This window comes from Ceratocystis lukuohia, assembly GCF_044167205.1.
Source record: "Ceratocystis lukuohia strain C4212 chromosome Unknown Supercontig8_pilon, whole genome shotgun sequence".
In the NCBI taxonomy this organism is placed as follows: Eukaryota; Fungi; Ascomycota; class Sordariomycetes; order Microascales; family Ceratocystidaceae; genus Ceratocystis; species Ceratocystis lukuohia.
In genome coordinates, this window is record NW_027263527.1 from 1,221,302 (window position 1) to 1,244,046 (window position 22,745).

At 49.7% G+C, this 22,745-nt stretch overlaps 3 protein-coding genes across 3 annotated transcripts; 1 reads left to right on the forward strand and 2 right to left on the reverse strand.

The window, feature by feature from the left end:
* Positions 1-1,090: 1,090 nt before the first annotated feature.
* HOO65_080308 (Dynein heavy chain) lies at positions 1,091-14,312 on the reverse strand (the record flags this gene model as incomplete). The annotated part of the gene is made up of 3 exons (XM_071004104.1): positions 1,091-1,519; positions 1,597-13,928; positions 14,012-14,312. 3 exons carry the CDS (start codon positions 14,310-14,312, stop codon positions 1,091-1,093), a joined length of 13,062 nt encoding a protein of 4,353 aa, XP_070856538.1.
* Positions 14,313-17,540: 3,228 nt separating this feature from the next.
* On the reverse strand, positions 17,541-19,989 carry HOO65_080309 (cell cycle control protein; the record flags this gene model as incomplete). The annotated part of the gene is made up of 2 exons (XM_071004166.1): positions 17,541-17,944; positions 18,009-19,989. The coding sequence occupies 2 exons, from the start codon at positions 19,987-19,989 to the stop codon at positions 17,541-17,543; spliced, it is 2,385 nt and encodes a 794-aa protein (XP_070856539.1).
* A 1,675-nt stretch (positions 19,990-21,664) lies between these two features.
* On the forward strand, positions 21,665-22,627 carry HOO65_080310 (Endoplasmic reticulum vesicle protein 25; the record flags this gene model as incomplete). The annotated part of the gene is made up of 4 exons (XM_071004355.1): positions 21,665-21,874; positions 22,009-22,129; positions 22,235-22,538; positions 22,609-22,627. 4 exons carry the CDS (start codon positions 21,665-21,667, stop codon positions 22,625-22,627), a joined length of 654 nt encoding a protein of 217 aa, XP_070856540.1.
* Positions 22,628-22,745: the final 118 nt, after the last annotated feature.

A 22,745-nucleotide genomic window follows, 5' to 3' on the forward strand; every position in this document is an offset into this window, starting at 1 on the left:
CTTGGTTTCAGCCGGCTGATCATACATGAAAGACGCAGTATCTATAACTATCTGATAGCACAAATTTGTAGGACGTACCGAATGTCCTTGGAATGAGAAGAAGAAGAGATTTGCGATCCGCAGTTGTTGCTTTTCTATCGGATTCTTGATTAAAGAGCGGATCTCAACCAATTTATATATTCCTCACCATAGTGTCTTAGTCTGATACTAACCCTAATATTTGGCCGAACTTGGTAGAAGCAACAATCCTGGTAACCCTAACCTAGATCATCGACATTGTGACTTCAGCAATCTCGATAGCACTGGCTTGATCATCCAGCCCAGACTGAGCATCTGGAAATAGGTTCCAAGTTGTTTCTTTCTTTGGCCAAGCCTTGACTTGACATTGCTTCTGCATTTCACGTCTAGATTAGAGGAACCTGCTTGCCGTTCCAAGAACGACGTTGGTAGATTAGCCACATATCCAATATGCTCAAGAGCTCACAACGTGCTAACTAGTATATCACCTTCTTTCTCCTCCGCGTGCTTGCATGCACGCTGTGTGCACCCCCGAGCTTTGAGGCCCAACTTTGTTTTTGTCAAGCCCAACAACTCAATGACACGGCTCCCTACTGTCCTAAGCTTCTAGCGCCAAATCTCTACCAACTTCCATCTTGGTTTCTCCAGCCTGGTACGAATATCGCTATCACAAGCGGCTTTGTTCAGTACATACTGGCAATATCTGATAATACTTCATTTACATCTCTATAGAACTGCGAAGTTGAGATGAATGACACGATGGGCTATGTAATCAACGAAACAAGGTAAACCACGTACACAGGGAAGATTCAGATAGGACGAGAGATGCAGTACTTCGCAGTCTACCAGTGGCCAGCGTTTCACTTCCACATGCAAATATTAAGTCATAACCAAGATATGGTATTGCAAAAACCTTTTATCTATCTTAACCCACTCCAGTGTTGCTAAAGAAACTCCCAGGCGCTACATAGCAAAACCCGCCCCAAAATAAAGCGAAATAAATACCCCGTCCGCCATAAACATTAAACAATAAAAAAGATCTGTCTACCAGACAGGCAGCTCCTTGCCTAGTCTACTCCTCCGCCATCAACTGCTCACTCTCATCCAGCCTGTCAGTCACCTTGCGCACCTTATCAATTAGATCCCTTCCAAGCCCCATCAGCAGTAGCTTCTCTGCATTAGCCGGCAGGCCTAGGTACATAGGAGGCTCTCTCTCGGGCAGGGCATTGATCCACTCGTTAAAGTCCTTCACGGCATTGCCCTCGGGCACCGCCAGAGTGTCAATCAGGCAGTGGTTGAGCTCATAGGCCGCGGGAGTGAGGAAGCGCTGTACCAAGTCACCAAGAACAGCATAATCAGACTCGTTGTCAATCTTGCCGCCATAGGTCTGCACTATTAGGTGGTGCAGCATGGGCCAAGGGATGTTTTGCGGGGCAATGTTGGTTCGTGATTGGGCAACGACATCAACCCAAGTGTCAATGATGAAGGCCGAACACTCGTACTATTAGAGGCAAACACTAGTTAGTATAATCACAAATACACAAGAAATAAGAGATCTAAAAATGATAAGCCACTTACATCACTGTCGTTAAATTCCCACATAGCCTTCCAGCCCAGCGTTGGAGCATAGCGCAGACGCTCCTGTACCACGGCATGCAAGAAGCAAATCAGCAAGTACAGTCTGCCACGCTCAACCGGGCTTCTGCCGGCCCGGGTCGCCAGAGAGGCCATTGAGTCTTTCATATTGGCACGGACACCGGCAGGTTGCTCATACATGAGCACACGAGACGCACGAAGCAGATTAACCGGGATCTTGGGCGAGCTCTCCATGCTGAGGAACAGCCGGAAGTTAGCATTCGGATTCAGACTGTCCAGTCGCTTCTCCAGACTCTGCAACCATGTAGGCGCCAGATGCACGTTCTTGATTAGCACCCATGAGCCTGTTTGAGCGGCACTAGCAATGGCCTTGTCAGCCGAAGCCAAACCTTCATTGGAGCCCATAGCGATGTTAGTACACTTGACGCTAGAACGGGCAACAAGCGAGTCGACCTTGAATGAAGCATCGAAGCCAGGAGAAGAGACAAGAGAGATAGGGCAAGTGGCAGGGATATGGGCCACAGTATCAGCAAGATTGTCGACAATGTCAAACAGTCCAGCACCAAAGACAGCCGTGGTAAAGTTCTGGGCTGCGGGAACAAGACGATCCAAGCGGAACAACTTCGTAAGTAGAAGAGCTAAAAGAGCCTTGTCAGCCTCACTGTCCTTGTCAGTGAACATGGACTGAGGGATAAAGTTCTCAGCCTCCTCCTCAGCAAAGAAAGCCTCCCATTCTTGAGGGGTGATGAGAGGAAGACGTTCCTTGAGAGAGGCAAGACGCAGGGCCTTTTCCTTGGCCTCGGCGCGGTCCTCCTCGGATGCGGAGGAAAGATCGCAACCAGTTTCCTTTGTGTTGAGCACCTCGTCCAACACAGGCTTATTCAGGGCATAAGGCGAGGCCTGAGCAAGCAGCATAGCCAAGGTAATGCGGTCCTTTTGTAAGAGACCCAGAGCAGTGCGGCGGAAGGTGTTCACGAAGAGGTCCTTGACAATAATGTCCCGACGGGCATCGTGATCAGCAATACCCTTAAGGTTCGGGTTGTCATGCAGCACTGTGTGGAAAATGTCCAGGAAGTACTGCAGCGAGAACTGGTAGAAATGATTGAGATAGTGTAGCTGTTCCAGCACGGCGTAAACGGCTGAACACGATCGGGCAATGATGCTATATTGGCGCGTGATTTGGTCAACATCAGCCATAACACCCTCCGTAGACTTCATCTTGTCTGAAATATCAGCTGCCTCGGTCTTGAGCGTCTCAAGCGTTTCAATGACATTGTCATCATCCAAGATATTTCCACGCGATTCGTTGAGAGCCTGAAGCAGACGCTTCTCCAGTTGGCGCAGGTGCACCTTGAACTCTCCCTGCAATTTGATGAGATTGCTTCGGCGTTCGTCGACATCGGGCCGCTCGCACTTAAGAGCATCATTGAGTGACTGCGTTTGCAGAGAGCTCTGAGTAACAGTAAAGTTAACAAAGGTTGTACGCGAGCAAATATCCGGGGCAAAGGATGCCGAAGGGTCGCGCGTTGACAAGTACAGCTTGAAGGCTGGGGAAAAGTCAATTTGCTGGCGGCCTAGCTGAATTAACACACGGCCACCAGTCTTCTGATACTCCTTATTGAGAACATGGTTTAGCATAGGATCCAAATGCTCGGCATCTTGAATCAGGATTGGGTTGCCGAAACGCAATGAACTCTCCAGTTGCTTAGGGAACGAATCATCCAGGAAGGATGTGACAGTGAGACGACGTTCCTTGCATTCACGCTGCAGGAATTCAGTGGCTCTACCCGAGGGGTCAACAATCAAGGGATAGCGGTTGAAGCGCTTCAGGATAATTGCGTTCTCCGTGCACAGATCGTCCACTGGCAGTGTGTTTTGTTGCCAGCCTAGACGTTCATCAGCCGTTGACAGATACTCGGTCACGGGATTGTGCGGTTTAGCCTTGATGCCCGACAAATGCAGCTGGCCTAGCCAGTCATCCAGCATAGAGCGGCGGAAGGTCTGGTCATAAAGTCCACCATAGGCAAGGAAGGCTGCTGCCACAAGAACATCGCCAACCAACGTGCTAATTTGGGTCTCAAACGATTTGCTACCCTCATCCCAGCGTTCTCGCTCCGAGGCCAAGCTGTCAAGAAGCTTGACACTACGGTTGACCTTGAACTCAACACGCACCATCTCGGCCTTGATAGCCTCAGTTTCGGCAATCAGAGCAGCATATTCAGTCTTGTACGTAGCAATGCGCGTCTCGAGAGCAGATATGGTGTTCATAACAGCTTGAGCTTCGGCACGTGTCTGTAAGGCCTGTTCTTCTAGTTGCTGCACCTCCTCACGCAGAGGGCCAACCCTGTCGAGAATCTCAGAGTAATTGACCTGGGCCGTAACCCACTGCACTAGGGGACCACAAGCCTTAGAGGCACGGTTAACCTTTTCAAAGGTGAACTCGGGGTTACTCAAGAAATCGTTGCGCATGCGTGTGCGGAGAGCCTTGGTCATCTGCTTCTCGTTGTTGAAGTTGACGATGCTAGCAATGAAGTCGTCTCGACGCACAATTGACTGCACTGTTTTCCAATCGTTTACGCGGTGGCCAAGCAATGTGCATACGGAGTCCAGAGCAAGACGCACACCCTGTGGAGGGTTTCCCATGGACCGCACTTCAGTGAGATGCTGGCGTTTAATGTTGCTAACGCTTGCCTTAGCCTCCTCAACTGCAGGCTCGGCCTTGGCCAGGTCGTCCAGCACAACCTTGCGGCGTGTGGCAACCTCAGCTTCTTGAACCTCAAGAGCCGCTTGAATCTCGAGCGAGGCCGTCTTCCTCGTTTCAGCTTCTTGCTGGTCAGCCAGCATTCGCTTCAACTTCTCATCGGCCTCGGCGCCCTTGCGATCTAGCTGTGCCTTCTTGTCAGCCAAGCTCACACGGAGGTCGCGTACCTTTTCTACCGTGTCCTTGAGTTTCTCCAAACCAGCATTCAAGTGACGCTGTTGCTCTTCCAAATCCTCCCGCTTTTCGCGGTATAGCTTGACATACTGGGCCACGAAATCTAGGAAGTGGCGAGGCGTAAGAAACGTGGTGATACCCTGCTGCTTGAACAGGCGTTGGTTGAAGCGCTGCAAAGAGTAGTGGATATACACCATAGAGTTGATAACCGTCTCACGATGTGATGGTGGCAGCTGAAGACCCCGGTAGGCCACTGGAATGGTGTCTGGAGCAGCGAAGTTGGCAAGATCGAGGTCAATTGACGTCGTGAGCTCGTGACCAACCTGGAAAAGAGCCTGGTCAGACCAGTCGCCAAACCAGTTGAGGACACAACGGTTGAACAGGGCAGGCGAAGTAGCAGCCTTAGAAGAGAGGCCATCCTCGCCAGGCGGATTCATGGTAAAGACAACATGCAGATTCTTAACGATCTGCTGCGTGAACCATTTGTGCAGTTCTTCAGGAGAGTCAAGGTGGAGATTCTGCTTCAATGCACCTTCCTTGCAGGCAGTCATCAGGGCAGCGTAATCATCTCCCTCAAAGAGACCAGGGACTTCTGCATTAGCAAGCAGTGTGTTCATGCGCTCCAGGAAGCCTGAATCCAACACGTTGGACTCATCCATGATGAAGCACATCTTCTCGCCCTTGCAACCACACCGCCGTAGAACATCACGAAGGTCATCATCAAAGTCTTCGGCTGTGTACTTGCCATGCACCTTGATCTGGAAGATCTTCAATCCGTTCATCCATGCTACAAACCGAGAGAGTGTTGTTTTTCCACTACCACTAACACCAATCAGGATCAAATGGCCCTGTGGCTGTCGGAACACACGGTCAATACGCAGGACATGTTCCAGCACATCATTGAACAAAATCAGTGGCACGTCAACTTCCTCTTCGCAGAAAGTCTTAAGTCGCGCCTTGACAAACTCTCTCAGCTGCTCACGGTCAACGGGTACGTAGTTCTTGGACAGCCAGTTAGAGAACAGAATTGGACCGCCCAGCGCTTTTTCTTCGTCCATATTAGTGAAGTGGTGTGTGGCAATGCGCCGAACAGCTTCGTCCGTCCACTGTCTTTCATCCTCGCCAACTAGACGGTCCTGGAAAAGACGTAAGGCCTCATGAGCCCAAATACGCACCAAGCCCTCAAGAGATAGTGTCTCCAGCGGCCGGATTGCTTCATAAATGCCACGAACCCAGCGCGTGAGTTCACGAGGTGAGTACACATAGTGGGGCTGCATCTGGGGTGTGAAGCGCTGCTGAGACTCCATGTAAAAGGTAACCATGGCCTGTGTGAGTGGCTCGGCATAGCCGCGCAACGTAGGTATCATCTTGAGCACAGCCGAATTGAACGTGCCGTATATTTGCAACAGAGAGAGCTCGCCAGGGTAGTCAACCATGATTAAAGGAGCATGGCGCAGGAAACGGTCACCCAGGGGAGTACGACCACTGTCAGTAGGCGGGTTGCAAGCACCCACAAACTGGATGCGGTCCAGAGTAACCCAAGACTTGTCTGATGTTCTCCAAAAGCCGTTTTGCTCAACCATCTGGCGCAAGAAAGTAATGGCACGCTGTGTGTTGTACTTGTCGGGTGCAGGCAGGTTAATTTCATCACAGAAAACTACCAGCCAGCGGCCGATTTGACGGGGCGATAGCAAAACTCCATTGAGCGTCTTTTTATACTCGCAATGTTGCTCAAAGGTCTTGATAAGAAGATCAGGCGTAGTGGCACTAGAGAAGTTGAGGCCCACTACCTCCATGTTTGGCAGCTTTCGCAGAGCACTGAACAACGTCATTGTCTTACCTGAGCCAGGGGGGCCACACAGTAAAAGAGGTTTATGATCAGCCAGCCACGAGTACAGCACATCTTCATGACGAATGGTATCCAGAGTGGGAATGACAACGTCAGTCTGGGTAATCGAATGAGTGTTAACCTCGATTGTCGGCACCTGTTGTTGCCACGGCATCCACTCAGCCTTAGGAAGTGTCACGTCAAAATCAATCAGTGAGCTGTTGCCGTCCAGAGGAGCTTCGCCAAAATCGGCAAAGCTGCCAAGCTTATCGCCAAAGGCCTTGCGGTCAAGCAAAGGGCAGTCACCGGTAAAGGACCACACTAATGCAAGCAGCAGCTTCTTGGACACAAAGCCTTCCATCTGCTCCTCCTCCAATGGAAAGTCGGAATGCTGGCCATTATACTCGATGATATCCCGGACTGTCTTGTTGAGCAGCGAGAACAAAGTAGTGAGAACGCGGGCAACAGTGATTTCCATGATGTGGCGATATCCACCAGTGATGGCCTCGTTAAGCGCATGGTGGATAAAATCGCCCGAGGTCAAGTATCTCTGGAGTAAGTCCGCAACTTGGCACTGGGTAGTCAGAGTCTTGGCAGCCGTCTGACCAGTTCCAACAACATCTTCATCCAGATCCTCAAAAGGAACCGATCGAATGCCGTCAAGATACCGGCTGACCATCATGTCAGGAGACACAATGTCTTCATTGAACCACACCATACCACAGCGGGAAACAGTAGCCAGAGTGGCGTACTTAAGGGTCTCGACTTCAAACATGATGCGTACGTTAGAAGGGAGACTCAGACGCTCACCATTAGGCAGTGTGAGCAACTTGTTGTCATCAAGTACACTGTTGAGGTTTTCAACCCACTCAGGGTCAACATCACCATCAAACACAATCCAGTGCCTCTTAGAGTCTTCACCTCTGAGATTGTCAACAATCTTGCGAAGAATACTAGTGAACAAACCGTCCGTCCATTCACGAGTGGTTGAATCAAGGTTTCCATACAACGCCTCCTTGGACATGACCTTGGGGTCAATGATATGAGAAATCCCTTCAACTCCTTCGACCTTCTGGAGAGCATCCAAAAGAAGCTTCCAGGCAGCTGACTTTCCGCTTCCTGAGTTACCAACCATCATGACACCATGGTGGATGTTCTGAATCTGGTACAGTTGCAAAATCTTGACCATCCACGAGTCAGTGACCACCAAATTACGCTCCTTAGCCAGAGCTCGAATGGTCTTTTCCAGCTCATCCAAGTTGGCAGGCACGTAGCTGATGCCGGGGAAGCAAACTCCTTCAATCTCCATCATAATGTCGACATCATCTTTGATAAGCTTGGGGGCAATAGTTTCACGGACGCTTTGCACAATAATCTCCGTTTCAAAGACCTCGCCTGTCTCTGCAGGAGCGTCACTTGCACTATTGCTAATTCGTGCACGCTTAAGACCACCAGAACTCACTAGCACACTCTTGAGTGCACGCAGACCAAAATCGTAGTGAGCCTGCTTCGACAATCTTTCCGAGCACTGGTCAAAGAAGGGTACGGTCTTCTTGGAGAGCTGCTTAGCCTGGTTGAAGCCCTGCGAGTAAAGCATGACTTCAGCAATAAGCTCCTTGTCAGGCTTAGACATGGCAACACTACGGAAGAGCTTCTTCAGATTATCAGGGAGGTTAGAGCGGCCAGCATAACCGGGGTTCATAGTGATAAAGATTCCAGTATTGGAGTTAACATGCAGCTGGCGGCCAACAAGCTCAATCTGAGCCTTTTCATCCTTGACGCCTTGCTTGAGACCCAACTGGATGTTCTGGATCTGCTGCGAGACAGCTGATAGAATACGCTCCTCTAAACGGTTGAACTCGTCAAAGCAGCCCCAAGCACCAACCTGGCAAATACCGAGGAAAATACGACCCATAGCCTGGAAGTCAAATGTGTCGTCACAGCAAAACACAAGAGTAAAGCGACCTAATTGTAGACCCAAAGCCTTGACAGACTCAGTTTTTCCTGTACCAGCAGGCCCATAAGGAGAGCCACCAAGTTGCTGGCACAAGGCCTGCGTAAGAGTACCAAAGCAGCGGTCTGTGAGGGGCGTCCGAACTAGACGGTCAGGCACACCAAGATACTCAAAGCCATAGCTAAGAGTGGCATTGGCCATCTTGACAGCAAGGCGCTGAGTAAACTCGCCTTGAGCCGTATATACGTAGCGCATTTGCAACAGCCAAAGGTGGTGCTTCTCAGAAGTAGCGTTCTCCTTCATAAGCTTCTCAATAGCGTCACGTTGATGCACGCATTCCGTAATCAGCTGTTCGCATTTTTTGCGTTCAATAGGCTCCAAATCGCCCAAAACAGTGTTGGCCAAGTGTCGCAGGATCTCAACCTCCCGCTCAAATAGTTTGGGGAGGTGGGTGCCCCCAGCAACAAGCGCCTTTTCGACCACAGTAGTCCAGACAGCTTGTGTACCAAGAACACCGATTTGCGAGGGGAAATATTCAATGTAGTCGCTCAAAGCAGCAGTGTCCAGCTCATCTGCTTCGAATAAAGGCATGTAGGTGTCAATAGCCTCGGCAAGGAGTTCAGCAAGTGTAGCCTTCATGCCGTTTTCAAGGAGCTGCAGCCAGTCATTGATCTTGGGAGTCTTGGCAAGAGAAATCTCTCGCTTTAGCTTGACGACCTCACCTTCGTTGGATGTGAAGCCTGATATGAGTGAGTCTTCGTCAAGCACAAGACCCGAAATTCCAGCAAACATCTTCTTGAAATGTTTCGCAATGCGCAAAGTGTCATTACTATTTCCAATCATTTCCAGCAGATCCTCGTCACCAACAAAGTAAAAACGTGGGAAAGACACACGCTCTTTCTCCAAGTACTCACCCAGAGCCTTTTGAATCTTGTTGAGCAGCTCGGCAAGACGCTCCAGGGACTTTTGTACATTGGGAATCACCAGCACCTCAAGAACATAAGGTTGCTTATAAACGCGTTTCATGACCGATAGGAATTCGCTGTTGATGTTCTGGAAACGGCCCGACTCTATAGGCAGTAGATGCTTGATATCAGCGTTACCCGTGAAGACACCTTCCAAGTAAACCCACTGGCGCTGCACATCAATCCAGACATCAAAGAGAACGTGCACTCGGTTAAGTTTGTCTTCCCAGCCGGAGGCTTCTTCCTCAAACTCCTTGTAATATGGCGAGTGCTTCATAGCTTGAAGAGAGTTGAGGTTCTCACTGCACTTTGCAAACAGATCATCCCAGCCACGGATAAGGCGGCATTTGTTGGAGTAGTTGACCAGGTCAAGGGCATAGTTAGTCCATGTTTCACGGACCTGTTTCAAGAACTCTTCGAGAGCCATTTCACCCTGGGCCTGTGCAATAATGTCCTTCACAATGATCTCCGTGGCGACTAGGTTCAAGTCCCAAACATCACCAAGAGTCATGGACACTGGCGAGTAACGCTTGCCAGGCTTGATCTGCTTGTAGATTTTGGTCCAGTGCCGGTCACGAATTGCATCAGATTTAAGATCACCAAGCAAGGAGTTCACCTTGAGCAATCCTTTGAGAATGGTTTGGATGTGTTCAAAAGCGGCATATTGACGCATACGAGCAGGCATGTCCTTAGTGCTCTTTATCAGCTCGTCAATCTTGGAACGGACTTTACGAGGCTGCACAGCAGTCCAGAGAATCTCACGGGTTTCGTTAAGCGACGTCCAAATAGTAGACAGATTGGCCCAGACGGACTGGAAGTCTTGCACTTCTTCAAGTATAGCAACTAGTGCAGTATCAGAGCTGGCGGGAAGGTCCAGAGCCTCCTTGGCGCGAGCCACCATGTCGTACTGCTCCTGGAGCTGAGTGATGCGAGTCTGGAATGAGATCAGAGTCGCAGAGGCCTTTTCGGGATGAATAGTGCCAGATACAGGCTTCTCGTCGTTCCATTGCTGGGCAATTTCCATGATGCGTTCGTTGGTCAGCTTATCCTCAGTAATAATTTTGGAGCGCAAAGCATCAGTCTGGTCCTGTACAGTCTTGGCCTTCTTCTCTAAAATCTCATTTAGAGACGCCCATTCGCTGTCAATCTGCGCAATGTCAAGCCAATCATTGGAGAATTGGTACCGTTGGCGAACAAGAGTGGACTGGCCTTGACGGAACAGGTCAATATCTGGTGCCCAAACCCGCACGCTCTTCTTACAACTTTGCACGGCAGTGATAAACTTGACAGCCTCAGCAGTCGAGGAAAAGTTCATGCCCTGGGACTCAAGACCCTTGCGGATCTTCTCCATTTCAGCATATACTTCACGCATACGAGTGCCCAAACGGAGGCCAAACTTAATGAGAATATCCTCTTGCCATTGGTCATACTTGGTGTTGACCCGACGTTGCACCTGGTCATAGTCGATTGTCACGTGACCAAAAGAGCGGCTAACCTCCAGTGTGTCAAAGGTCTGGCGGTTCTTGCGAATATCCTGAAGTGTCTGCAACCAGTTAGACAGCTTATCACCAATAGCTTCATACACCTTTTCAGCCTGGAGATCCCATAGTGGCTGGAACTGGAGCCATTTATCAACATAGGCGCCAATCTCCTTGAGCTTCTTCTCGATTGAAAGGTACACGCGAATAAGAAGGTCGGTGCAGTCTTGCGGCAAGTCTTCGAAGCGAGCTTCCTCCTGATGAACGGTACTAAGGCTCATCTGGTAACGCGTAGCTTGGATCTTGGGCAGATTGCAAACTACACCCAGCCACTCCTGGAGATGCAAGTACCAACTGGCACGAGCATGCTCCAGCGGAGGGTCTAAGTAAATGACTTGATTTCTCATGACTAGCTCGTATATAAGATGCTTCATAACGGGGCTATCATTCTTAGCAGCCTCATCAATCTCGTGGCTCTGCTTGCGACGGCCGTCATCATGGTACTCGTCTTCGAAAGCCTGAATCCAAGCAATAATGGCCTGCTGAAGACGGCCCAACAAGACGCCCTTGATACGTTGATTCAAGCCTTCAACCCAGAAATTGAGATTGACATATTGCTCCAGATTCAACTGATCAACAGCAGATTGTATTATTTCCAGCTTGGAAGCAAGAGCTGGGCCGTTATAGGGACAGGTGCCCAGCTCCACAAGAGCCTTCTCAATCGTAGAGTTGATGGTAATTAAAGCAACGGTCTTGGTCTGAAGCAATGAAATAGATGCTGCAAATTCACGAATGAACAGTCCGTGGCGGCTTTCTGATCCCTTGGGGAATCCAAACTCGGACAAAGACTGGGCAGCAGTACGGTTCTGAAGGAATATTTCATGCGAGCTAACAAACGACTCCCATCTCAAGTGGACGCCCTTCTTGATCAAGGCAAAGGCATCATTGCGGTAGCCATGGAGCAGCACTGATTCCTCACCCATCTGCTGGATCTGATTTGCCGTCTGGGTGAAGGTGCGGACAGACTCCATTAAACTGACAGCATAGGGGTATACACGTTTGGCATCCTTCGACACGTTCCCAACAGCATGAGGAATGGTGTAGTTTTGCCATGCCAGGTTACGCGTCTCCTTGAACAAAGTGATAATCTGGCGGTCAAAATTAACGCTTAGCTCTAGCGTGTTGGATGCTCTAACACGGGAGATTTCAAAAAGGAGACCAGAGATTGAGATTTTGCGGCGCTGTACCTCGCCAAGCCAGGCCTGATAGATGGGAGCAGTATCCAGTTTCTTCCGGAACAGGTTGCTTTCAGCCAAGAGCTTTTGGCCTTCAGCATGTATAGCCCATTCAGCACCAAGAACATCTTCAACCTTCTTCATGTAGCCATCCAGCTGGTACTCAATCTGACGAGCCCAAATAATGGCACCAGAAACGGGGGGGAGATCGCGTAACTGGGCCATTGCATGAGCTTCTGAGTGGCCATACTGCTGTTTGAAACGTTCACGCAAGCCGCCAATTGCCATTTTGACATGCTCCATCAGTTGATTTTGATACTCAGCAATAGCACCACGAATCTTGGGGCGCACAAAGAGGGCGTTAAACTTGGAGAAAACACGGAACATCTCATTGGCGTTTTTGGCAGTACCAAGGCGATCGCGAAGACGTGAAATGATGGAGTTTTCAACACGAGCAGTGCGACCACTGTAGATTTCCTCTGCCTTGGTCCAGCGTTCAGTGCCCTGGGGAGTCACATCAAGCAAGTCAACGTTTCGCAAGGCCTCCCAAGCCTGTTTAACTTCCTCAACAGCATCAACATCACCCATCTCTTCCATGACGATGGCGCCATTGGAGCCGGAATCGGACACCCCGTTGATGGTAGCCTTGGGACCCAGAACATTGACAATTGTGCGCTGGAGCTGTTCATGGTTGTCGCGGAAATTGCTGACGTACTTGAGGCGGTCTTCCAGCTGTGAATGCTTCTTGGTTACTTTGATAGGGATAAACTTTTCGTTGCGGCGACGGGTCACCTCACGGGCAACGTTGGTAAACTCCTTGATGTTATCTTCCCAGGTACGGAATATTTCGTCGCAAGACTTCATGACCTTCTTAAACTCAGCGTATTGGAGATCGACGAGCTCAGTTCCAGGGAGAAGGCGGTGGAGGACTTCATCAAGGTCAGTCGAAATTGCTTCGACTAAAGGAAGTGATCTCCTTATAGGATAAGGGCATATTCTGAGCTTCTTGTTGAGGTGGTTGAAGATCTGGACAATGGCATCCTGGGCCTTGGCGAGAGATGTTGCTGAGAGAAGCTCGTCCAGAGGAAAGTCCCGCATAAGCTGGTTATACTTTTGGACTTTGTCCATGGCTTCCTTGAGGCCGGTGTCGGCAGTAAAGCTGACGGTGGCCTGGAAACGCTTCGCATGCTTCAAGATCTCCAGGGTTAATATAACACCTTCGCTACGCAGTTGGCCCTCAATGCCCTCAAGAGCCGATTCCATGGACAGCCAGAAGTTGACTTCCTGACTAGCAGTGAAGTTAAACTCTTGTCCAGAGGTGGAAGAAGGGTCTTTGGTCATCTTTGTGACGACCTGGATAGCCTTGATCCAGCTGTTGACATTGGCCTGCAGATTGTTGAGAAAGGTACTGTCCTGGAGACTGTTGGCAGGAATTAGATCGATGCTGGGCTTGCCATGCTGTTTTTCGGTTTTGTCGAGGACAGCCTGCACAAAGGGATGGAAGCTCAAGGAAACTTCGGGGATCTCGACGTTTTGCTGGAGATGTAGAAGACTAAGTTCCAGGTCGTTCCACCGCTTCTTGGTCACGGGAATCCCTGTCTTGGAGTCGATATCGGCGCGGCCGCGCATACCGGCAGTGGCAGTAGTTGCTTTAGTATTCGCATCGAAGTAGGGCACTAGGGCGTTGTGGATAATCGTGTGGAGAATTTCGTAGGGCGAAGTAGAGGGGCCTTGTTCACCACCAGTGGCATTGAGGGCGGCAGCTCCAGGGATATTAAGGAAGTATATTTGCGAAGTAAGAGGAAGATTGGGGTCGATTGCCATGGGTTTTTTCATTATGGCAAGAATAGAGACCGTAGTGGACTGTGAAGAAATGTCCCCGACAAGCGCGTAGGTATACTGAGTGGGGGCTGGCAGAGCTGAGAGATGGGCATTGCGATTAGCATGTGTTTGGAAGCGTATGCGTATGAATGTGCGTGTGTGCGTGGTAGGAGGAACTCACCGGATTCGTCAGCAGCGTCATCCAGGCCAGATTCGAGCCCAGACGGAGTTGCAAGATCCTTTTGTATATAGAGAATTTGTTGCCCGTCGGCAGCAAAGCGCGCGACTCGAGCGTGTGTCATAGAAAGCTTTGTGGGGTGAAGTAAGCTACCAACGGCACTCAGATCGTCCTTCGACGCGCCCAGGTTAGCTTCGGCGACAGCCACCAAGTGATCGACCAGGCGGGGAAGATCAATGGTGCCAAAGGCAGAGCTCGGAGGCTCATTGATGTTGGGGCTTTGGGGAGAGACCGAGACCTCCATGATGGGTAATTCTGCAACGAGAGCAAGGGTGGCTGTAGAGTGTTTGCAGAGATTTTTTGTGTTTGTAGTGTTACTCAGACATCAAGCTCATAATAGAGAAAAAGGAGTGTATAATAAGCGATTCGGTCGTGTTGTTACAAGCAGTGAGGACTAAATCTGTGTTTCGGTCGAGAAGAAATCAAGAGTAGATTGTGGTCGTCGAATGCAAGGCTCGATAAGCACAGCAACCAAGCCAGGCTTGTGATAATGTAGAACGTCAACAAAAAGGGGTGGTGACGTATGAGGAGAAAAATAAGGGGAAAAGAAAGCCCAAGTTTAAGCAAGAAAAAGAAAAAGGAAGAGAAAAAATGAAGCCCGACTTGAAGGCTGAAGTGTGTATAGAACTTCCTCTGGACTCAATGTCCAATTTCAATTATTGCGGGCTGCTTTTGCTGTTCATTCGCAAGGGAAGGAGAGGAAGAAAAGGAAATGTAGCAGGACGAAGACAGGAGCTAGCCACTCAGGTTGGTTCAATCCGACCGACCCCAGCTTAAGATTATTATGGCAGGAGCACGATCCGTCCGTTTGCTTGTTCCAACAGGTCAGAAGGGCAGCTGTTGATTTGATTTCTGGTAGTTGCACTGTTCCTCTCTTCTAGGATTGCCTCCTTCCTTTCCAGACTGGCCACGCATTTAAGCCCAGCCCACCTTTCAAAGTCAAGTGCTGGCCACGCCAGCAAATCACCTTCCTGGAGCTTGACTGACTGAAGCTTGGAGGGGCCAAAAGAGAAAAAGCGGGGCCTCTAATGGGTCCTTAATTGCAGTCAGAAGGTTGCGGTGGTGGTATTCAAGCCATTCTGTTGCATTTGGTCCAATTCCAATTTCCACAGCAAATTATACCTTCTTACTGTCTTTTTCTCTTGAGATCGAGTCTTCTCTAGCTGCCATCAGCGGCACAAAGACCTTGGCTTAGTATCTCGTCCCTTTTCACTCCCAAAATCTCTACAGCCTCACTCTATCTACCAGCTTCAAGTCCCTCTCATGATAAGTGGGCCATGTTCTCAACACAAGCCCCTTCCCCCTGATCTCTAGAGGCCTACTAGATGCATTGAGACCGCTCTTTCAATACATGTCTTTCTTCTCTATCACGATATAAGCCCTCTCCTCTCCCCTTCCTTTCTCCTCCTCCACTCCCCTCCCCCCATCCCTTTTCTGTCCTATACCCTGGTCTGAGTCTGGCCTGACTTACCTTTCTACTTCACCCCCTTGAATCCGAGTACCACTTCACTTGACTCTGAGGCAATCTTGTTTGTCAGTGCTACATGCACATGTACCAACCCAAACCCACATACTACATACTGCACAACTATATGCTACATGCTCCATATCCCCAAGTAATGAGCTAGCCGCATGTCTGGGACACGCCCATGCTAATCCAGGCTTGTCTCCTCATCTCATCACATTCTCACTCGCACCAACCCCAAGCGAGAGCGGGTTTAACAAAACCAGGCACAGCACACAACAACTTGTCTCTCTAATTCCTCGCACGCCCCAACAATTCACACCTGTTACCTGTGCTGTGCTGCAATACAATACAGCATAACGCGCATGTGTACGTATGTGCGCTGCTGTATATCTAGCCGCCTTTGTTTCCGACTTAACTGACGGACAGCCGACGTCTTACTAAATATCAGCTCAATACGTACGTGCCATACCCCCCCACCCCTTCCCTTCCCTTGACATACAGCCAGAAGACAACGTTGTTTTCTACACACCCTGTGGGATTTTGTTCGTAGCCCAATAAGTAAACATGCACTTTTCTCCACAGTTGAGCGTTTCCACCTACTTACTCAACGAGCAGGAATATAATATACCAATGTGCTGTACATAAATCCTTGAACTTGAATATATTTAACGTCTAATACATAAATCCTTGATAGCCGGCCTTGTTGAAGTCTCTCCTTGCTTTATTGCAACACTCCCTTCTTGGGCCTGGCTTGGTTTGCTGTGGCTTAGTCATATACCCACACCCAAACCCTAAATGCAAAAGCCACTACGTCTTGGGCCTCCAATCAAGAGACGATGACTGCCCAAATCTTGCAATGGGTTGAGATCAGCAAGCACATTACTTGACAAATTGCTGTGAAATAATAGCTGACCTCAATAAATCATCGCAAGGAACAGGACGGCAATCTTAGACAGCTATCACATTAAAAAAAAAAAAAAATACCCGCAAAAGTTTCGCAAACACCAATGCAGTCTATCTACACTCCCCAAGGAAACAATGTGCATCACTACAAGAGTTCCACAGGGTGCTGGGGGGCGTGTCTCTCACTTCTCGGCATTCTACTTTTCTTCATCTTGGCTGAGCTAGATAAAAAGAGCAAACCTTTCCTAAAAGAGGGGCGGCTGGCTCCCTTTTAAAAGCAGTAAGGTTTGCAAAGCCCACGCACGCCTCAGGGGGTGTGCGATGGCCGTGGGTGTGTGATATCTAGCTTTTTCTATGTGACCCTGTCCTTCTAGAAACGTTGATATCACGATGTCATTGGAACTGAGGCATCTGTCAAATCAAACATTAGCAAAACTAACAAACACTAGCTAGAAACCAAGCGTCGTCATACTAGGCAGCAAAAAGAACAGAGTACGTTATAGTAGACCCATACTAAACAAGAAACTAGGCAACGAAAAAGAAAACCAAAAGCCTGGGAATAGAGAAGCACGACTACCAACATAAATAGTCAATCCAACACACATTAAGTGACAAAGAGAGCAAAAGAGACATGTGAAAAAAGAGCAACTCGAGAAGAACAAAAGAACTACATGTTTCCATTCCAACCAAGCCAAACCAAAAAAGCACGGCAACAGCCATGTACATCATCATCAGACAAGACAGACACCACGCCCAACACGCACATATACGCATACCTCTTTCCAAACCTAGTAAACCCTCCATCATATACAAGAGCCCTTTCACAATTCCTCCAGCCAAAAGAAAAACAAGAATTTCATAGAAACACAGAAACAAGGAAATAGAACGACGCTGCACCAAGTTTTTTGGCATAAAAATATGCCGGAACAACAAAGGGGATTACAAAACGGGAAAGAGACGAGATAGAGAAAACCTCATCAAAAAGCACAGCATTGATGAGGCAATGGGTGATGTATCCAAAAACGATATAAGCGAAAAAAAAGAGAGAGAATGGTGCGTTAGTCAACAGAGGACGAGCCCATACCGCAAGAGTGCCGAGGGCTATTTGTCTGAGCTTCTCCCTGGCTGGGCTGGGGGGTCGTCTTCAAGGCGGACTGTGACGCGGTGATTGCAAAGATCGATGAACATCTCAAACTTGGAAATCATCTTTTCTTTTTCTTTCAGCGTGTTCTTGAGTGACTCAATCTCCTTTTGGCTTTCGACCTTAAGAGTTTCCAGCTCCTCCTTGGCCTCGGCTAGCTGCATTCGAAGTTCTGCCTTGAGGCGGTCCTCGGTGGATATACTTGGCTTGCTATAAATGGCAGCACGATTTTCTGCTAGCCCCGTAGCTACAGCTTCAGGGTTTCGAGCGATCGCTGCACGTGCGTTATAGATGTCACGCGGCAATAGCGGAACATTGGGGTTGTCAGAATGCAGAATCTCTAGTGTTTGAGTAACACCGACACCTAGGTAAAGTCGAGTCAGTTGGCTAGTTTCAAGCTGAGAACATATCACAATGGGATAACCTACCGCTTTCTTTAAGGGCTTTGACAGCCGCTACCATTTTGCTATCAAGCTTGCGAGCTGCAGGGTGATTGGATGGGCTTTCACTGGGGGGATGGTTGTGTTGCAAATGTTGGCGGTCAGGACGGTAGCGGATTGTCCACTGAGTTCGTTGCTCAATGGCAAAGAAGCCAAAAGGGCAATCACACTTCCGTGATGTAGTTTTACGCTTGCGCTGCTCGGCAGCAACACGCGTGGGGGGTTTTCCGGCTCTATCACAAACAAACAAGACCTTTTTGAGCCCAGGCACCGTTTTTTTCGACCGCCCAATCACAATGGCGTACCCAACCGACGTACAATAGGCCAATACACTTTTGTGAACAGCCTCGAGCGTAGGATAGCTGCCTCCTTCTGGGGGTGGAGACATGAGTGGCCCAAGTGGTTCGGGTGGAGCATAGGGTGCAACCTCTTCGCTCTTTTCTGCCCCTTCCCCCCCAGCGGCACTAGTATCGGCACTCTCAGCAATTAGCTGTGCTTCAGCCTCATCAGTACCACTAGTATGTGTCTGAGAAACGGAGTCTCTCTTGGGCTTTACGTGTGGTTGAGCAGGGGGGATGACAGGGGTATGATGATGGGAAGACTGAGGTTGTTGCTGCTGCTGCTGCTGATGGGGTTGGGATTGGTGCTGTTGGACCTGTTGCGCCTTTTGTTGTGATTGTTGTACTTGATGCTGCTGCTGTTGTTGTTGTTGTTGCTGCTGTTGCTGCTGCTGCTGCTGCTGTTGTTGCTGCTGAGCCTGCTGCTGTTGCTGCTGTTGTTGCTGCTGTTGTTGAGCCTGTTGTTGTTGCTGCTGTTGTTGCTGTTGTTGAGCCTGTTGCTGAGCCTGTTGCTGAGCTTGCGCTGCTGCTTGAGCTTGCGCTGCTGCTTGAGCCTGGGCTTGAGCCTGGGCTGCAGCTTGTGCCTGGGCTGCAGCTTGGGCCTTTGCATGGGCTTGTGCCTGTGCCTGCGCTTGCTGCTGCTGCTGCTGTTGCTGCTGCTGTTGTTGAGCCTGCTGCTGGGCTTGCGCTGCTGCTTGGGCTTGGGCCTGGGCCTTTGCATGAGCCTGGACTTGTTGCATCTGGGGATGGTGCGATTGTGATTGTGATTGAGACGGTTGGATCGCTTGAGATGGGTGATTCTGGTGACTAGAAGTGCTATGCTGGCTGGTCAAGGATTGTTGAGATTGTTGGGTTTGATGGGTTCCGTGTGATAGAGGACTAGGATGAGCCTGTTGATGGGCAGTATGCCCGGTATGAGACAACTGGCGAGCGCTAGACATCTGGTGCATCTGATGCTGGGGATGCATCTGCTGGGAGTGCATTTGCTGCGACTGATGAGCAGGTTGGTGCTGTGAAGCAAGGGATTGGTGGCCTTGGTGTGACTGGTGGCCGCCGTGAGTTTGGTGGGATAGAAGAGAGTCATGCTGAACGGACTGGCTCATGGGTTGATGAGACAAGGACTGCTGCGAGAGAGAGTGATGGCTGAGCGAAGGCTGGCCTAAAGCTTGCTGCCCCAATCCTTGTTGGCCGAGACTCTGTTGGCCCAGAGTTTGCGATAGGCTTTGCTGGTTTAGGCTTTGCTGGCCGAGTCCTTGCTGCCCCAAGTGTTGCTGATGCAGCGACTGGCCGGTCATGTATGCCCCGCCAAGGTTTTGACTTCCCATGGTTTGTGCGGGGTGGACTAAGGGTGAGTTGGTTATCTGCGAACGAGGAGGAGGCCGCGGTCGTGGGCCAACGCCACCAACGTTAGGCGCATGAGTAGGTGTTGGTCTATGACTCGGGCCCGGCACAGCGGTAGCTAAAGAGTTGAACATCTGGTGCTGGTAGCCACCTTGCTGGGGCTGTTGCGATTGGTACGGCGAGTATGAAGATACATGCTGCGGGGCGGGTGACTGCTTGTTGGCCGGGCTGCCATGCCCTTGGTAGCTTCTCCGGGTTCCATTTGAGCCAGGGAAGCCAGGGTAGGACATCGTGGTTTTGTCGCGAGAAGACGCGCAGTTCGGAGGGGACTTGGCTTGTTGTGGGGATGAAACGAAAGACGTGTAGTATATATAGAAGCACACGACACACCAGTATTCAGGTATGGAATCAAGGCAAAATAGAGGTAGACTTTTTTTTTTTTCAGTCGCGAGCGAGCGATTAATCACGGCGGTGGCGGTGTGCTTTGGAACGAAGGTGGAGAAGAAACAGAGCAAAACAGGCGAGAATAAAAGTTGCTTCGCGACACGAAAGTATCAAACGAGAAAAAATTATGGCCAAGTGCGCGCGTACCGAAGGCGAAGCAAGAAAGAAAAAAAAAGAAACCCAAAAAGGCCGTTTTATCAAATGAAGTGATGGATAGTGGTGAAATATGACGCGTTATTGAGAGCAACACGGTAGAGGAGTGGGTGAACTTGTTGGTAAGTGGGTAGCTAGTAAAGGTGGGCGCTGATTTTGGTGCTGGTTGGGCAGGGCGTCGACAAAATCGAGGTGGCTCAGTATTAAAAAAAAAAAAAGACCACGTACGAGGCGACACCGACGCCTAAAGGCTAGTAGTGGTGAATAAAGCAGGAAAAAAAGTCTCAAGGCGACCGATGGTAGCTTGGTATCAAAACTGCCTTGAAGATGACGATAGTCAAGTCAACGTGAACATGAACATGGAATATTGTAGATGGAGTTGAGTTTGGGGCGTGTCAAATCGGCCTTTGGGACGGGGACCTGGAGGGTGTCTGCAGTGGTGAGACTGGGAATGGGAGTGTGGGTGGAGGAGGGAGGGAGGGTGGATTGACGAGACAAGTGTGAACGCGAGGTAAAAGGTTTTGGTTTTGGAGCCAAGGTTTTCTCCCCTCCTCGTCTTCTCGTCTCTATATTTGCTTGACTAAAGCTACCACGCTACTCATACCGCCAACATGACCCACTTAGTCTGCCTGCATGACCAATCAATTCTTCAAGAATTTTCCTGCTTGTTTTTCTACTAACGGAGTCCCTCTCTTCTCCCTTTTGTTAGCCCAGTATGACAAGAGCCAGGGGGGAGTGGCTCAACACGTCGCCTCAAAGTCTCCGCACGTCTCCGCACTGGTACATACTAGTACATATTAGTACATTCTGATACATGCGGTACATACGGGTACATGAAAAATGGGGGTGGCCAAACGTAGTTGCACCCAATTGAGCACCCTAGCCGGCTGTTCCACTACCCAGCCATGTACTCGCTGGTATCCCTCTGTATAAGCGAGGGCAAAGAAAAAATCAAGTCCCTTGGGCGGAGCCTGGAAGGATCGCGCTAAACCGTGGCTTCTGGACAAGCACAAGCCATTTACTTTGAGCACGCAAGGCTTCACCTTGCCGCTGTTTAGCCGGCTAGTGTCCAGCTACCGCCACATGCATATGTGGCGTCAATCTTGTCGTGAGGCGTTCGAACAGCTAAGGACGAACTTGGCCTTTTGGGATAGCTGTAGCCAAGCGCGACCCATTAAGTCAGTAACAGGAGAAATACATCAACATCGAGAGTGTTCTTTTTTTTTTTTTTTTGAAAGCCACGAGTCAATCGCCGACCCAAGCACTGGTGCTATCCCCCCTTCAAAGCCGACGACTAGTAAACCTCCTTCCTCGAAACGAGCCGCCACCCCCCCCTACAACCGCCAGCCTCCAAAGTCTCGAATCATCATGGCTAGATTATCGAGCCTTCTTTACTATGCCTGCAGTCTGCTTGCGCTATCTTCTTCGGCATCTGCCCTGAAGTTCGATCTTGTTGCAACCCAGACACATCAGACAAAGGAGCGCTGCATTCGCAACTTTGTTACAAAGGAACAGCTTGTGGTAGTGACGGCCATTGTTGGCGGCAAAAAAGGCGACGGCATGTCTGTCAACATGCACGTACGTAAATCCGTATCTTGCTCCTGCTTTTATAAATTTACTTGTGTTGCAGTATTCATTAGTTGCTGCTCCGTCTGCTATAACGGACAGTATAGCGCCATCTGGAGGAAAGCATATGCTAACATGCAGTCTAGATCCGTGATGAGGTGGGCAACGAATTCGGTCGTCCCAAGGACATTGCCGGCGAGCAACGTGTGGTCTTCACTTCTCATGCTGACGCCGCTCTCGATATCTGCTTCATGAACACGCTCACTGGTAAGTCTAGTAGTCACAACCATAGAATGAAGCATATTGTTTTCACATGCAGTATGTGACCCAGGCTTCCCAAGCACAAGCTAACCGCACGTGCAATCATCACAGGCCAGTCTATAAACAACCCCACCCGGTCAGTTGAGCTCGATATCGATATCGGCGCCGATGCCAAGGACTGGGCTGCCATTCAGGCTACCGAGAAGCTCAAGCCCGTCGAAGCCGACCTGCGTCGCATGGAAGAAATGATCGCTGAAACTGTTGAGGAAATGGAGTATCTGCGCAGCCGTGAACAGAAGCTCCGCGATACTAATGAGAGCACAAATAACCGTGTCAAGTGGTTTGGAGTTACCACTACCTGGCTACTGGTCGGTCTCTGGGCATGGCAGATTCTGTATCTCCGGGCCTACTTCCGGTTAGTTCGCAAAGAGACTCTTCTATTGCATGCTTGGTATACAGACGCTAACATATTTGCAACTCTACAGGTCGAAGCATCTCATTTAACAACGCCCTGTCTCTCTAGACAGCCATCCTCCCGGTCCCTACCAAGCCCTTTTGCACATAGAGAAGCTTGTATACATAGGGCGATTTACATGGCAGAGTCAACGCTCCGCGGCTTAAT